This window comes from Eulemur rufifrons, chromosome 19 (assembly GCF_041146395.1).
Source record: "Eulemur rufifrons isolate Redbay chromosome 19, OSU_ERuf_1, whole genome shotgun sequence".
Taxonomy (NCBI): Eukaryota; Metazoa; Chordata; class Mammalia; order Primates; family Lemuridae; genus Eulemur; species Eulemur rufifrons.
Genome location: NC_091001.1, coordinates 22,398,591 through 22,413,545, shown reverse-complemented (window position 1 = coordinate 22,413,545; position 14,955 = coordinate 22,398,591). Strand labels below are relative to the sequence as shown.

Here is a 14,955-nt window from a genome sequence, read left to right as displayed (position 1 = left end):
ACCACACTGATTGCTTCAATTATCAACTAAGCACCTACCAAATGCCTGACAATATGTTAAATGCTAAGGATATCTGTCAACCCAATGACTTTTCTTTGCAAGGAACAGATATTAATGGGAATTTACTGCCTCCCACAATTTTAACAGTCACGCTTCAGCAGGTCCTCCCCAGCTTCCCTCTGCTTACATGCGGGTCCCCAGCCCACCCTCAGAGAGTTGGCTTTGGCCCAAGCCTGGAGCAGGATGGCTTCTGTACCAGAGGTACAACCATCTCTTCCAGTGACAGGAAATTACTTTCCCCAAAGCCCCAAGCACATCTCAAGTCAATCCAATTGGGTCAAATGCCCATTCTCAAACCAGTGACCACAGACTGTGTATGAAGGACTGTTCCTAGCTAGTCTGACCTGGAGCTAAGGGTGCAGCCAGCAGCCTTCTCGGAAGCATATGAACTATGATAACAAAACAGGAATATTTGAATGAAACCAGCAAAAAATAAATAAATATATCTGAGAATTAAATACTACTGTGCCAACAATGCTTTAAAATATTTGTGTGTGTGCATTTCTGTATATATAGCACATGTGTGTCTGTGTTTGCATACCCATGTAAATATGAATGGATGTGCTTTATATGTACATGTGTGTACGTAAGTACATATATAACCTAACTTAGAGCCATCTTATATAAATGAAAAGAACAGAACTCGAGATGGTATATGCTTAAATATTAAATAACACATCAGTAACCTAAGCAATGAAGTCCTGTAGGAGCTCGATTGCAGGAGGAGCCCCAAGGTGCAATGGTCAAGGAGCAACCATGTAGAAAAGCAGAGAAAGTGAAGCAAAGAGAAGTAAGAAAAATGAGGACATTTTCTGGCTACCTTATGATCTTATGTATTTTGAAATTTTATCCCAAGTGCTTGAGTACTAGGGGGACTTAAAACATTAAATATCCATTGCAAATTAAATATCCATTGTCTAAAATTCACCAAAGCAAAAAAAAAAAAAAATGAGTGCTACTTGTAGCATCTCAGATCACAAGTAAAACTAGACCTAATTAATTGCTAAGCAAAAAAAATATATATATATATATATATATATATATCTCACATTCAAAGAAGTCAGAATACAATATCAAAGTTTATCCAAAAGTTTTTTTCTTGACATGTTTTTTTATAAATTCCACTTCACTTTCTTAGAAAGTAGACACATTTCATGATACAGGAAGTCCAAAACAGCATCTATGCTTTAAGCCAGTGGTCGACAAACCATGAGCCATGATTTTGTAAATACAGTTTTATTGGAAGACTCCACATCAGTTCATTTGGTATGCCTCAGTATTGTCTTATGCAAGACTTACTGACTTAGCATCAATGGCTGCTTTCACACTTCAGACTTGAGACACTGTGACCAGCTGTGGACCATATGGCCCACAAAACCTAAATTACTATTTGGCCCTACATAGAATTTAGGTAATTACTTGTTTTTTAATTCAATTCCTGAAATTTTTCATAATAAAATGTCAGAAAAACTCAATTTTAGTTTTGAATAACTGGGAGTTTAGTAATAGGTTTACAATGAAAATGCATTAAACAAAATAATAATAAGAGATAATGAAAGAATACTCACAGTCTTTCAAGGAGACTTAAGCCAGAAAATGAGCCATTCTTCAGCTCAGATATCTTATTGTTACTCAGAATCCTAAAAATGACAGAAAAAAAATATATAAGTTGCCTAATATATACACACCATCAATATCAAAGTAATTCAGCTCATTATGTTTAAACCTATGAGGAATTCTAAGACATCACTTATTACCCAGAAGTTTTTTTTTTTTTTTTTTTTTTGAGACAGAGTCTCGCTTTGTTGCCCGGGCTAGAGTGAGTGCCGTGGCGTCAGCCTAGCTCACAGCAACCTCAAACTCCTGGGCTTAAGCGATCCTCCTGTCTCAGCCTCCCGAGTAGCTGGGACTACAGGCATGCGCCACCATGCCCGGCTAATTTTTTGTATATATATATTTTAGTTGGCCAGATAATTTCTTTCTATTTTTACTAGAGACGGGGTCTCACTCTTGCTCAGGCTGGTCTCGAACTCCTGACCTTGAGCGATCCACCCGCCTCGGCCTCCCAGAGTGCTAGGATTACAGGCGTGAGCCACCGCGCCCGGCCATTACCCAGAAGTTTTGAGACAGTTGACAAAAAGGGAGCATCTTCCCCTTTCTTTTTGAAACCAACTACTTAAAATAGCTCACCCATGCATCTTGTCACAACATAAATCGCTTCTGTCACACTTAACCAAAAACTTTAAACTAAAAAGGAAGAAAAATCGGTAGGTAATAGCTCTAAGTTCAACATAAGCATAAAGAGTGCTTTGTACATTTATATAATTAATCAACTTATGTAGGTTCAATACTTATTTCAAAACTGGAAACAATGTAAAAATGCATTAACATGGGATCTATAAAATACTGACATAAAGTATCTTCTAGATATCATTTCAATAATGCTGAATATTGTTTGTAATTTAACTATGTGTATGAAAATATGCTTTTCACATACACTCACAGACACAGGTAGCTGAATCATAATATTGTATCTCACATAATAGGAAACTGTTCTTTTTTAAAATGAACTGGAAACAAAAGTTGTTTAAAAGAAGTCATAACCAAGACTACCTCAACAGCAGGACTTGCCTGAGACCACATATACATAATCTTGCTTCCTCTCTAAGCTTTGTATAACTTTATGAAGCTTTTGCAGCCTGAATATCAATGAAAAGTTTCCATGAATAAGGTGAAAATGCTAAAGTTATGCTAAAGTGGTAGTATCAAAGTAAAGTGAATGAGAAAACCAAAGCACAGAAGAGTTAAATAAATGGCCGAAGATATGCTAGCAAATTGCAGAGCTAGATTTTGATCCCGAGCAGTCTCTGCTCCAAATCCCATGTTCTTCAACATACACCAAAGTTGATCAAGAGACATACTATGGCATTTGGGGCAGAAAATTCTCCACCACACACAGTGTTGCATAACTTTCAGGGGCACCCTTCATGATGGGTGCAGTGTGAGTTGGTGCTTCTTGAAACAGAGCAACACAGCAATTCTGTGTATATACAAACGTTCACCAAGCATACCCCTCGGTCATAAGATTTTAGGTATTCATTTTCACTTCGTCTCAAAAAAAAACTTGGATTATTTGTATTAAAACAAAAATAGCCACTTGACATTTGATTTTCTTTTGATATAAGTGGAATTAAAAAATCCCTGTTTTAACATGTCAGAGCCTTTTTTGAAGGATTAGGAACTCCAAAAGTCAAACACACCTGGATTTGAACACCAGATGTATGTATTTCATGCTATGCTGATCTTCAGTAATTCATGCCACCTCTCTGTAACAGAGTTCCCTCATTGATAAAATGGGAAGAGCAATATCTATCTCATAAACACCAGAAGGAAATTAGAAAAAGAAAGACACATTTGGTGAGTATCCATTACATTTCAGATTCTGTTTCCTTGGTTCTAAGACACACGTTGTCTCTCTCATTTCAGTGTTTCTGAAGTCAAGATGTATCTTGTAAAGTATATTGGGTAGTACTCTGTCCCTCCCCAAGCTGTTACAAAAGCATGAATAAGGCTTCAATCATTGGAACCCAGAAAACATGGTGATCAAAAAACATTCCAATTAAAATACAATACCATTTTCTCTAATCAAAACTGCAAAGGTTTTTAAAAGAAAGGTAGCACGGGCAAAAACAAAATGAGACTCCCACATGACCACAAACATCACTTTGGAGCAAGATTTTAAGCAGCCTAAGAGAGCACCCCAGGAGCCTGCAATCTTTGCTATCCTAAACAGGCACCCATCTTTAACCAGCATTCACCAAATCTAACAAAAAGCATATTCTACTAATTTATGTCAAAATGATTTATAACAGACAAAAATCCAAAACTACTAAAGAGATCAAGGCCAGCTGTAAGACGAAGAATTAAACAAATTATGGTACAGCCAAACAACAAAGTTTTATGCATTCAAAAAAATTATTCTTTCCAAGAAAACTTGATGAAGAAGTTAAAAGCAAACAAGAAAATTTATGATACTATTAATTGAAAAGAATCTATGCACAGAAAAAAAAAAGATTGGGAAGAAAATACATCAAAACGATCACACTATTTTAGTGGTTAGGTTTTTATTAATTTCTCTTTTGTGCTATATAATCTTGCAGTATCTTTTGAAATATCTAGAATAATACTCTTATTTTTTTATTTTTCCTCCTGATGATAAAAATAAAAATCTTAATAACAAAGTATAGCTTGAAATTGAGTTAATTTTGGCTGTAATTATATTTTAGAAATGAAAAGCAGAAATAATTTATCCTTTGAGATTAAAGAGTCCTTTATTTATATTCAAAACGTGTTTATATAGAGACTGATGTCAGCAACATCATGGGACTAAAAGTAGTGCAAAGGACAATGGTGCTGACATTCAGAGTTCAGGGTTTTACTCAAGACGCCACCAGGAATAAATGATTCAGTTTGTGACAGTCACTTCACTTTTCTAGAAAGACTTCAATTTCATCTTTAAGATGGAAAAAAAAATAGACTAGAATGATTACCAAGATCCCTTCCAGCTAGTTTTAATTTTCTATAATTATTCATGTCTTAATGAGCAAAGCTGCCGAACTTTGCAGTGACTGAGAATTTATAACCAATAAACCAAAAAATAAGCAAACAAAAGAAAACTACACAAACTACCAAGCTCAGTGACATTAGTGTCCTGTTTCTGAGTGAAGAATGAAACCCAAATATCAAAGTAGCTTGCAAAAAACTGCCAGGGTGGTGACTAAATTACACTCACAGCAATTCAGTAATGCTTCAGCAAAAGGACTGTCATTTGCTCAGTCATAAAAGCTTTAGTACGATAAATGATAGATTTTATTGAGGAAAGTAAAAAGGAAGACATTTCATCACACTTAAAAAGTTATAACTGTAACCTTAAAAATATAGTTTACAACCTCAAGTTAATATATTCAGTCTACACATTACTTGATGTGTTTAAGGATTTTGTGCAAGAAAACAGGATCAGTATGAATAAATCTACTCTGCAGACAGCTTTTATACTCAATTTTGAAATGGAGGACTGTGGAACTAGCAAATGCATAATATCATGTATCATTATAAACCTAAACCCCATCCATAATCAATATTTTTGCTGACATCTTTGAAATTTCAAACTTTCTAGGAGGTAACTAAATGAAAAATATAAAACTTGACCAAAGTTATAAAGCTTATATATGCCCATTTCTGTTCTATACTAATGATGTTAACACCACATGATCTATAGACAATACTTAGGAATGCTACTCTGGGCTCATGCCTCTTGAATTTCAACACAGTAAAGAAGAGTTTGATGTCCACTGCTATCATTTAACGCAGTACCAAGTTAGTTCAGTATATCATTTATGCTGGGATACGAAAAAAGGAGTGAGACTTCATGAAGACGTGTTTTTTAAAAAATCAAAAGTTTATGGAGCAAAAGAAATAAAAATTAAGTAGTATTAGAAGTTTTCAGTTGCTTGCTATTCCAAGTCCCAGAATGGAATGAATCTGTTAACAGCACTTGCATCCTGTATGGCAGAAGGCACAAAATTATTTTCCTTTCGAAAGGAATTCAAAAATATATTTCAAGAGCATTAAATATTTCAGTCAAATGTTAGGAATATATTTCTTGGCATGAACTGTTAAAAGGAAAAATCAGATAAACACCAAGTAGGATTATTGTAGCGGCTTGAATGGCTGTCCACCATCCAAAAGGTATGTCCACCCCATGAATTTGATCAGAATGTGAACCTGTGAATGTGATCTTATTTAGAAAAAGAGCGTTTGCAGATGTAATTAAATTAAGGATAAGCAAAGAGAAAGAGAGAAGACACACAGAGGAGAAGGCCATAGGAAAAGGAAGGCGGAGATAAGCCTCAGAAAGAGATAAAAGGGGCAATGGAAGGAAGGCAGATTTATAAGCCATAATAATGAAGGATTTTCCAGAATTAAGGAAAGGAGCAAATAGGACTTTTTAAAACATAGCACATTTTTTTAATTCTATTCTATTTTTTAAAATCCATAAGCAATGTTCAAAGAAAGACAACAAATATTTACAACTCCTATCAAATGCAAAGGACAAATTTTCCAAATATATAAAGAGCTCTTAAGAAACAATCAAAAAAAAAAATCCCTAACAGAAAAATTGGCAAACACCCTGAACAGACAGTTCAATGAAAGTAAACACCAATAGACCACAATCATATGAAGGGATGTACAACCTCGGTCATGAGAGAAATATCAAGTAAAAGTACAAGATACCATAAATCAATTACCAAAGTGGGGAACAAATGTGATAATACATTTTATATTCCGAGGGAAACAGCCACTCCTATTTTGCTACAAATCAGTATAATTACCAGGAAGGCAAAAGTACAAATGCATATATGATATTTGATCCATTAATTCCCCTTCTGGAAATTTATCCTTAAGATATACTTGCATTTGTACAAAATACACTACATGTTACATTATATAATTATGTATTTATATAACAAAATTATTCATGGCACTATTGTTTATAAAAGCTAATTGCTGGATATTTAGGTTGGTCCCAGTAATAATGGATTTGATGGGATTTTTTTGGGGGGGGGGTTCTATCTACGAAATGGGATACCAGGAAGATGGAAGGTGGCAGGATACAGGGTGAGGAAGCTCTTTAGTATTCACACAGAACAATCAAGGCATGTACTTAAAAGTTTCCACTCATTAAAAGTTTCCACTCCTTGACAGTTCTGATTTGCTCAAGTAACACAAATTGTACTAATACAAATTGAAATTGTGTTAGATTTTTGTCCATAATAATATGTGTGTGTGTGTGGTATGTGTGTGTGTTGCTACAACAATATCCATCAAGTACAAGAAAGGTAGACAAGAAAGGTAAAAAACTTGGCTAGGTTTTGAACCAGGTGAGTCACTAACTGGCACACATCCTAACCTTTAGGGCCAGCTGTGATAAGCAACGATCAGGCATGTAGACTCCTCAAAGGTGAATTGTTAGAGCTTTGCTTCATTTATCCCACTAATAAAAACTGGTGACTTCTAATGTTCTTCAAAGTTCTACTCCAGAGGCCCACCAAGTTCAACTGGCCACCTGTTTTCTTTAAAGCCTGTGACCTCTAAGAAGGGTCTTTACATTTTTAAATGGGTAAAATAAAGTCAGAAGAATAATATTTCACGACACATAAAAATCAGATGACATTCAAATTTCAATGTCTTTAAATAAAGTTTTGCTGGAACACAACCATGCCCACTTGTTTATTACATAGTATCCATGGCTGCTTTCACTCCATGACAGCAGAGTTGAGCAGTGGCAACAGTCACTGTGGACTGTAAAGCCGTAAATATTTACTAACTGGCACTCTGCAGAAAAAGTCTGACAACTACTATTTTACCCTGTCCCAGCTTACTCTGTTTTTGGGTAAATGCAAATCAAGTGCTACTTTCTAAATTAATTCTTCCTAGCAAATAAGAATAAAAGAGTATCTACTGAATTCTAAAATTACCCATCAATTTGAATAATCCGTCTTTTAAAATTATATTTAATTTTGCACGGCATTGGCGACTACATAGATTTTGTCATAATTAGTAGTATTTTGTTCACCAATGTGTCTTCCTCTTGACTGGATTCGTTCATTCATTCATTCATTTTTGCGGAAAAAAATTCTGGGTAGTGTACTTTTATCCTTGTGTGTCAAAAAATGTTTTGTCATTGCTCTACTCATCTTGTTTTAACATCACTTCTCATTACCTGAAATTACTCTCTTCAGTCACTTTTGAATCTACCACGTCTCCCGTGACAAGGTAAAATCCATAAAGTGTAGACATCTTTTCCAATTTGACCATCACCACATACCCAGGAAAAAAAAAGAACATAATGACTAACATTTGAGCGATCATACTCTGCAGCCATTGGCCTTTATGTATCACTCATTCTTCACAAGAACTCTACAATGTATTAGTAGTTTCCCCAAAACAATAAAAACTTGCAAGACAAAAGAAGTTAGGTAACTTGCTCAGGGTCACACTCAGACTAAGTGGCAGAGTTAAGATTCCAACAATGTCTGGCATAAGAGACGGCTGCAGCCATGGAGGTGCCCTACTCAACTCTCCGTCCAAAAGCAGCCGTGCTGCAAGAGAGCAGTTAGCTGACAACCCCCAGCTGCAGGTGTCCAGAGGATCAGCCTCCTGTTTTCAATGTTCAAGCAGAGGCCACATGTGCTTCGCCAATGACTGAGCAGAGCAGTGGTGACAGAACTATCCATCTCTGCCCAGTACAGAGTCCCCTGTGGGCAATCTCACACCAGAGCTTCCTGCTGGGCTGGCCAACCCTTCCTCCTCACAGCTGCATCGCAGTCTGAGGCCTCTCCGACCCAATCAATCGTCCTTCCTGCCCCTCTCCTTTCGTAGGTGCCAGACCTGCATCCCATCGGAAGGCGTCCCATCGCCTACTTCTGCTTCCTCTCCCTTTATTTTTCAGTCATTTCCCCCAGTAAATGTCTTGGACTATTAGCTCCACGCTGGCATGTGCTTCCCAGAAGACCCAACTGACAAGTTGCTCACAACATCTGTTCAATAAGTGAATGAAATAAAAACATGACTGGGTTTAAGTTTCTGTGTTCGAAGCGCCTTCCCTAAAGACATAATGATACGGCATCCATAATTTACTGGCATCCAGTGGTACAGATGAAAAGTATAAATCCCAGTCCCATTGTCATTCCTTCTCTCTGAGGCTTATAGACTTTTTTTGTTGGGGGGCAGGGGAGTGCAGTGGGGGAATGAAAAATTTACAAGAATAGTTTACTTTCTTCTTTTAATATTGCAATAAAAGGGTCCTAAGATACTTTGTACACATTGTAACTCTTCTAAAATCAGGAACATCTTAAAAATGATACCGAAAGAAATTTCCAGCTCTCAGGAAAAGGAAGAAGTTATACATTTATCAGTAGTTGTCACTGTTGGCACACCCATAAACTGCGGTTGAATTTTAAGTTAAGTCTGGATGCTTAATTATGGCTTAATGTTTATACATTAAGGTTTCACTATGATGCAGCACTGAAATAAACAGTTGTGTAACAGAAGATTGCATATTCCATGACAGTCAGCATAATTAAAGGCAGACAAATATTAAATCTCTCAGAATTTAGCATTTAGGAGAGGCTGGAGGGATTCATTCATGCCTCACAGAGAACTATCACTCAAGCAGCTCACATCCCTGGTAAGCTGCCAGCTCAACTTGTAAGAAAAACAGTTAAACTTCCAGTGATGCATGATTAAATTAAATTTGGGGGAAAAGGGAGGAAAAAGCTTCTTAAATTAACCGAGTAGACAAATGCAAAACTTTAATTTCTTCATAGACATCCAAATTATGTAATCACAACCAAAGATGCTAAAGAAAACGTCAAGATCACTTTTATTAAAAATGCCATAGAATTATGTTGTATGTAATAAACTCTGAAATGATTTTAAATATATTTATTGTGTATATCTTAAAAAAACAATTGATAAAGGGGTAAGATGCTGGCAACAAGAAAATCAGGCAAATGTGAATAAAAAACATACAAGGGTTCTACCCATTATTCTTAGCCTTTTAACATTCATGTAAATTTGAAGTTTTCAAATAAAAAGTATAAGAAGCTTAGTATTAAAATGATACCATGCAGAACATGAATGGTTAAGTGATTCAGAAGAACTTGAAACAGGAAGGCTGGAGGTTGACAGAGGCTCTAAGAAAACAGCATTTCATGGGGTGGGAAAAAGAAATGGACATTTTCAGAGAAACTCCCTAATAAGAGTAATTAAGTCTCTCTGGCTTCCTTGCTAAAAATTTGTTTGGAAACAGGCATCTGAATGTTGATGGCATCTTAGAATCAAAGAATTTTTTAGGCTGCCTTTTCCTTCTCCAACTGCTCCTTAGCTGGATACTCCATCTCTTAGATCAAACGTCCACACTTCTTAATTCTGCTTCATAATTCTCATCCTAATCCTTTCTCTTTGAATTTTGGAATAAATCCTCTGCTCAATTTTCCAGACCACTAATTCTCTTAAGTCCTGAGTTGTTTCCATTTTGTACTTCAGCCCATCTCCTGACCCCAAGCCAGAGCTTTTTAACATTACAATCCCATTCTTGATCTCTAAGAACTCCTTCTTTACCTTACCCACGAACTGTTTTTTGGCTTTATCGACTGCTATTCTCTGGTATCTGAGACTACGAATGAGAATTTTCCTGTATTAACTTTTCCCCGGTGCTTCTGTGGAATGGATTTGGTGACCCCTCATTCTGTTGATTACTTTTCAAGTGTCTGATGATCCTTCTTGGTTGTCTGCTCATATTTACAAATGTAGGACTGGACAGATTAGCATCAGTTGCTGCGGAGGGTTTCTTTAGCACCTATGAAAATAATGGTGAATGGATAGAGCAAGACTGCCTTTATTTCAAGATTTAGAAGTCTCCAATCTTGGAGGTAGAGACACAAAAAAGACACCTGGCATCTGCTACAACTTCTCCTGCCTGCTACAGTCACCTATCGTATTTTGCTGCGGCGAATCTCCCAGGTTATTTAAAACTAAGCGGAATGGCTTTGTTGCAGAGGCAAACTCTACCACCAACCCCTCTGAGCCAAACTCTCTGAGAGCAGAATGGGAGCAGCTGTTTCAGGGTTATTAATTCCTGGCCGAGGACTCTCATTACCCACTTTTGTTGCCACTCCCTATAGTTTTAATTCTTGGGAATCTTCCAGGATGCTGTTAAGAAAATTCATTTTTCTAGTTATTCCCACTTTTGTCTCTACTGGGTTGTAAGTTCCTTTGCTACGGAGTTTCACCATCAATCTGATCCCATCTGCTTTATTAATTCCACAAGGTCCTCAATGCTTCTGGGCCACTGTAACGTCTTTCTCATTTTTCAGCCCCCTTATGGGTCCCATTCATATTTTTATGTTTCATCAATTGTTTAACAGAACTTTGAAAGGAAAGGTGAAAAAGTAAAGAAACATGGTTCGATGTATATCTATCAGGGTTGTAAAGGGGTCATTTCCTAAAAGTAGAGGTCTCCGTCTTCTTTTATATATCCTCTTTGGAAAGCTTGGTTTTTAGCCCATTTCTTTCCCTTCATGAAGGGAAGCTAACATTTCCCCTTATGAACCTGCAAAAACCTATTATAAAACCTCAATCATGTTTCACTTAACAGAATTATTACTTTTAGCTTTGGTCTACATGTGTATACCTCACATGTGGACCAAAGCTAAAGTCCCAGGTACCCTGTACGACCCTGAGAACAACCATTTTTTAAGTGCCATAGTCACCTTGGTCCAACAACCCAGCACCAAATGCAAAGAAAGGGGGTCAGATGCCAGGAGAGGAAGATGTGGTTTGGTGCCCTGACTCAAGACTCTAACCAATTTTTTGTCTGGGGTCACTTTTCCAGTCTCTGTCCTCCTCCAATAATTACTGAGCATTTAATGTCATGACAGAAGGCAGACTCTGAGACACAAAATACCTGAATTTGAACTGTAATATCAGGATCTGGTTTCATGACTTTGGACATGTTCCTTAACCTCTCAGTTACTTCATGCCTCATCTATAAATCATCCCAGGCCCTTCTAAGAGAAAACACAAGGCCTTTGTAAATATGTACTGAATGTGTGCCAAAGCACTTAGAGCATACCCCCATGACTACTTCCTAAGATCCAAGCACCTGGATGACGTCATGACAAGGAAATCATAAAGTTGACATGAGACGTTTTCATTCAATAGTATATACTGGTTGATCACCAACCAGGCTGGGCTCCTCTGCTGTCTTCTGACAAAGTCAACAGCATGTGCTCCACCACACCAGTCTCTCCGAACTGTTACACCACTGGGGTTCATGAACAGCTCTGTAATTTTTTTTACTAATATGTTAAAATAAATGAAACTAATTCAAACCCATAACTACACAGATATTGTTTCAAATAAATATTTAAAAATGAGTAAAAACAAAATTGAGACAATGTTTTATAAATAACAGTACAAGTGGCATCTAATGGCAAAGTAGGATGATGGCACACACATGCCTGAAGTTGGAAACACTATACCATTTTCACAAACAAGAGAGCAACACAGCAGAACAAGAGTTCAAAGAAATAGCCTCTGAAAGAGCTTTGACCAAATGCACTCAGAAAGCACTACCTGCTAAATCAAACCATTCCAAATTGAATACTTACTCAAATTTGTTTAATTAACCATTTCTCGGATTCATTTCACCAAGAAACTCTCTGGAGTGATAACGTTGCAATGATCTGCCAAACCCACTCTGCAGAAAGCTCAGCTACAGCTGTCAGGTGCTTGGGCTGCAAAAGTGTGCCAGGTGGAACCAGAGGTTCGGGTGCCAGGATGTTGGGATGCCTGGATTTGCATCCAGTGCCGCCACGTGACACTAGTACATGCTGTCCAGTGATCCTTTCTCTGACCTTCAGTGTCAGAATCCACAAATGGGGGCAGCAAACTCCAGCCATAAACTATTTTTATAAACAATGTTTTATTGGGACACAGCCAGATTCACTCATTTATGAATTGTTTTCTGGCTACTTTCACATGTACAGAGTTGAACAGTTGATTGTACGGCCTGCACACCTTAAATAGTTACTATCTGGGCCTTCACAGAAGCAGTTTGCTGGGCACTTCCTGCCTTGATTAACTCAAAAATCTTAGAGTGTTGAGATCCGGTGTCATTTAACTCCCCACAGTGTCATTTAACTCCCCACGTGAGCTTTGCTGGCACCTGCAGCACCAGCCTTCGGGGGCTGGAGCCACACTGAGCCTCCCATTCACAGCTTCAAGAGCAGGAAGGGGTTAACCCAACCCAAGTGTGAAGAGGGCCACGGAAGACAGGCAAAATTGTAACTACTGCAGAGGTCCCAGAAGCCAGAGAAACACGGGAATGACCCAGAAGTCTGCTTCTAATGACACGGAACAGTCAGAGGAGACATAAGATAACACTATAGAAATACAAAGAAGGGGGAGGGAGTAGGGAGGGAAGGGAGTCAACATTAAGAAGATTCCATAGCAACACACAAAATTAAAAATTGGGGGAAGACATAATCTTTTTAAATTCAGTAGACAAAATGGAGAAAAGACTACTAAGAAGCAAATCATGAAGAAACCTCAACTTAAAAAGTCAGGCCAGGCGCGGTGGCTCACGCCTGTAATCCTAGCACCCTGGGAGGCCGAGGTGGGCGGATCGTTTGAGCTCAGGAGTTCGAGACCAGCCTGAGCAAGAGCGAGACCCCATCTCTAATAAAAATAGAAAGAAATTATATAGACAGCTAAATATATATATAGAAAAAAATTAGCCGGGCATGGTGGCACATGCCTGTAGTCCCAGCTACTCGGGAGGCTGAGACAGGAGGATCGCTTGAGCTCAGGAGTTTGAGGTTGCTGTGAGCTAGGCTGACGCCACGGCACTCACTCTAGCCTGGGCAACAGAGTGAGACTCTGTCTCGGAAAAAAAAAAAAAAATTAAATTTAAAAAGTCAAATAGTACACCCCAAATTTTTAATATTCTATGTTGTTATGGAGTATACACAAAGCATACGAGTCTGTGGGAGAAAAAAAGGAACACTTTTACAAGAGTGGCAATAATTAAAGAAATAAAAGGAAACGTCCCCACAGAAAGTAGAACAGAGATTACCAGGGGTTGGGAGCATGCAGGAATGGGGAGATTATTATATAATGTGTACAGAGTTACGTTGGTAAGATTTTGGGTAAAGGTAGTGATGATGGTTACACAACACTGCAAATGTCTTTAATGCCTCTAAACTGCATACTTACAAATAATTAAAATGATACATATGTACATTTCACCACAAGAAAAAAGTAATGCATAATAAAAATATGTACACAAGCCAAAAAGAAAAAAAGGAATGTCTCTAGTTTGAAGAAAGACTTGTAAAGACTAACTACATGCCAGGGAAACTGAGGAAAAAGATGTGCCCCTGGACATACTCTAATAAAATATCTGAATTCCATAACAAACAAAATGATCCTCTAAGTTTCCAAACAGATAGGAAAACCGGTGGGTGTTTTTATTACTTCATTTTAATATCTTTTCTTTTGATTTGGTGAGTTGGGAGAGAGTTTGGTATACCTAGTCTGCCTTCTCGAAACCATACACAATAGTACTTCTACCGTCAACCTCTGCAAAGTTAACAATTATTTAAAATGAGACAGCAAGTCAAAGACATCAACAGGTAACATACTATTATAGAGTCACAATATAATTTATCATCAGACGCTTGAGAATAAAGAGAGTTGCCATTAATAATAACACTAAGACAACAGATTTCAACCCGGGCACATGGTCACCCTTAACTCCTGAAATGGTTCACTAAATAACCTTTCATGTTTCCAGGCATTTTTATCAAAGACTTGACATTTTAAAATAAATTTTTTCTTATTATTTGGGATTCGTTATTTAGCAGTCTCATAACTAAAAAGAAAATAACGTATTTTTTCTGTTTTGGCATTAAACTGTAAGTTTACATGAAATTACGTAGCATTTAGCTGATTGAAAAAAACTACAGGGTTTTTAATGCCATACTAGGTGTCTTTCAAAAATGCCTAAAAATGAAAAACTGTTTATTAAATAGCACTTCATCTTATCTTAAGAACATATTAGCCTCATAAGAAAAGGGAGTCCATTTTTTAAAATGTCAGTACAGCATAAAGAACACTGGACACTTAATATTTATGAATATAGTAAAAGCCAATTTATCTGACATTTTAATCAAACGGAGAGTCTCTACTGGGACCACACTGAGGTTCTTCTAGGATTTTAAGTTTTTATTTTTTTTCAGCTGAAATTCTTGATGATAGACTTATTAT

The 14,955-nt window shown here is 37.2% G+C and overlaps 1 protein-coding gene across 1 annotated transcript in view; it reads right to left on the bottom strand.

Moving 5' to 3' along the window:
- The window catches only part of ADGRA3 (adhesion G protein-coupled receptor A3), a 113,341-nt gene that overhangs the window by 78,848 nt on the left and 19,538 nt on the right, over nt 1-14,955 (bottom strand). Inside the window, exon 2 of the mRNA XM_069495362.1 lies at nt 1,629-1,700. Coding sequence (XP_069351463.1) covers nt 1,629-1,700 — 72 coding nt within the window. The remainder of the gene's footprint in view (nt 1-1,628; nt 1,701-14,955) is intronic.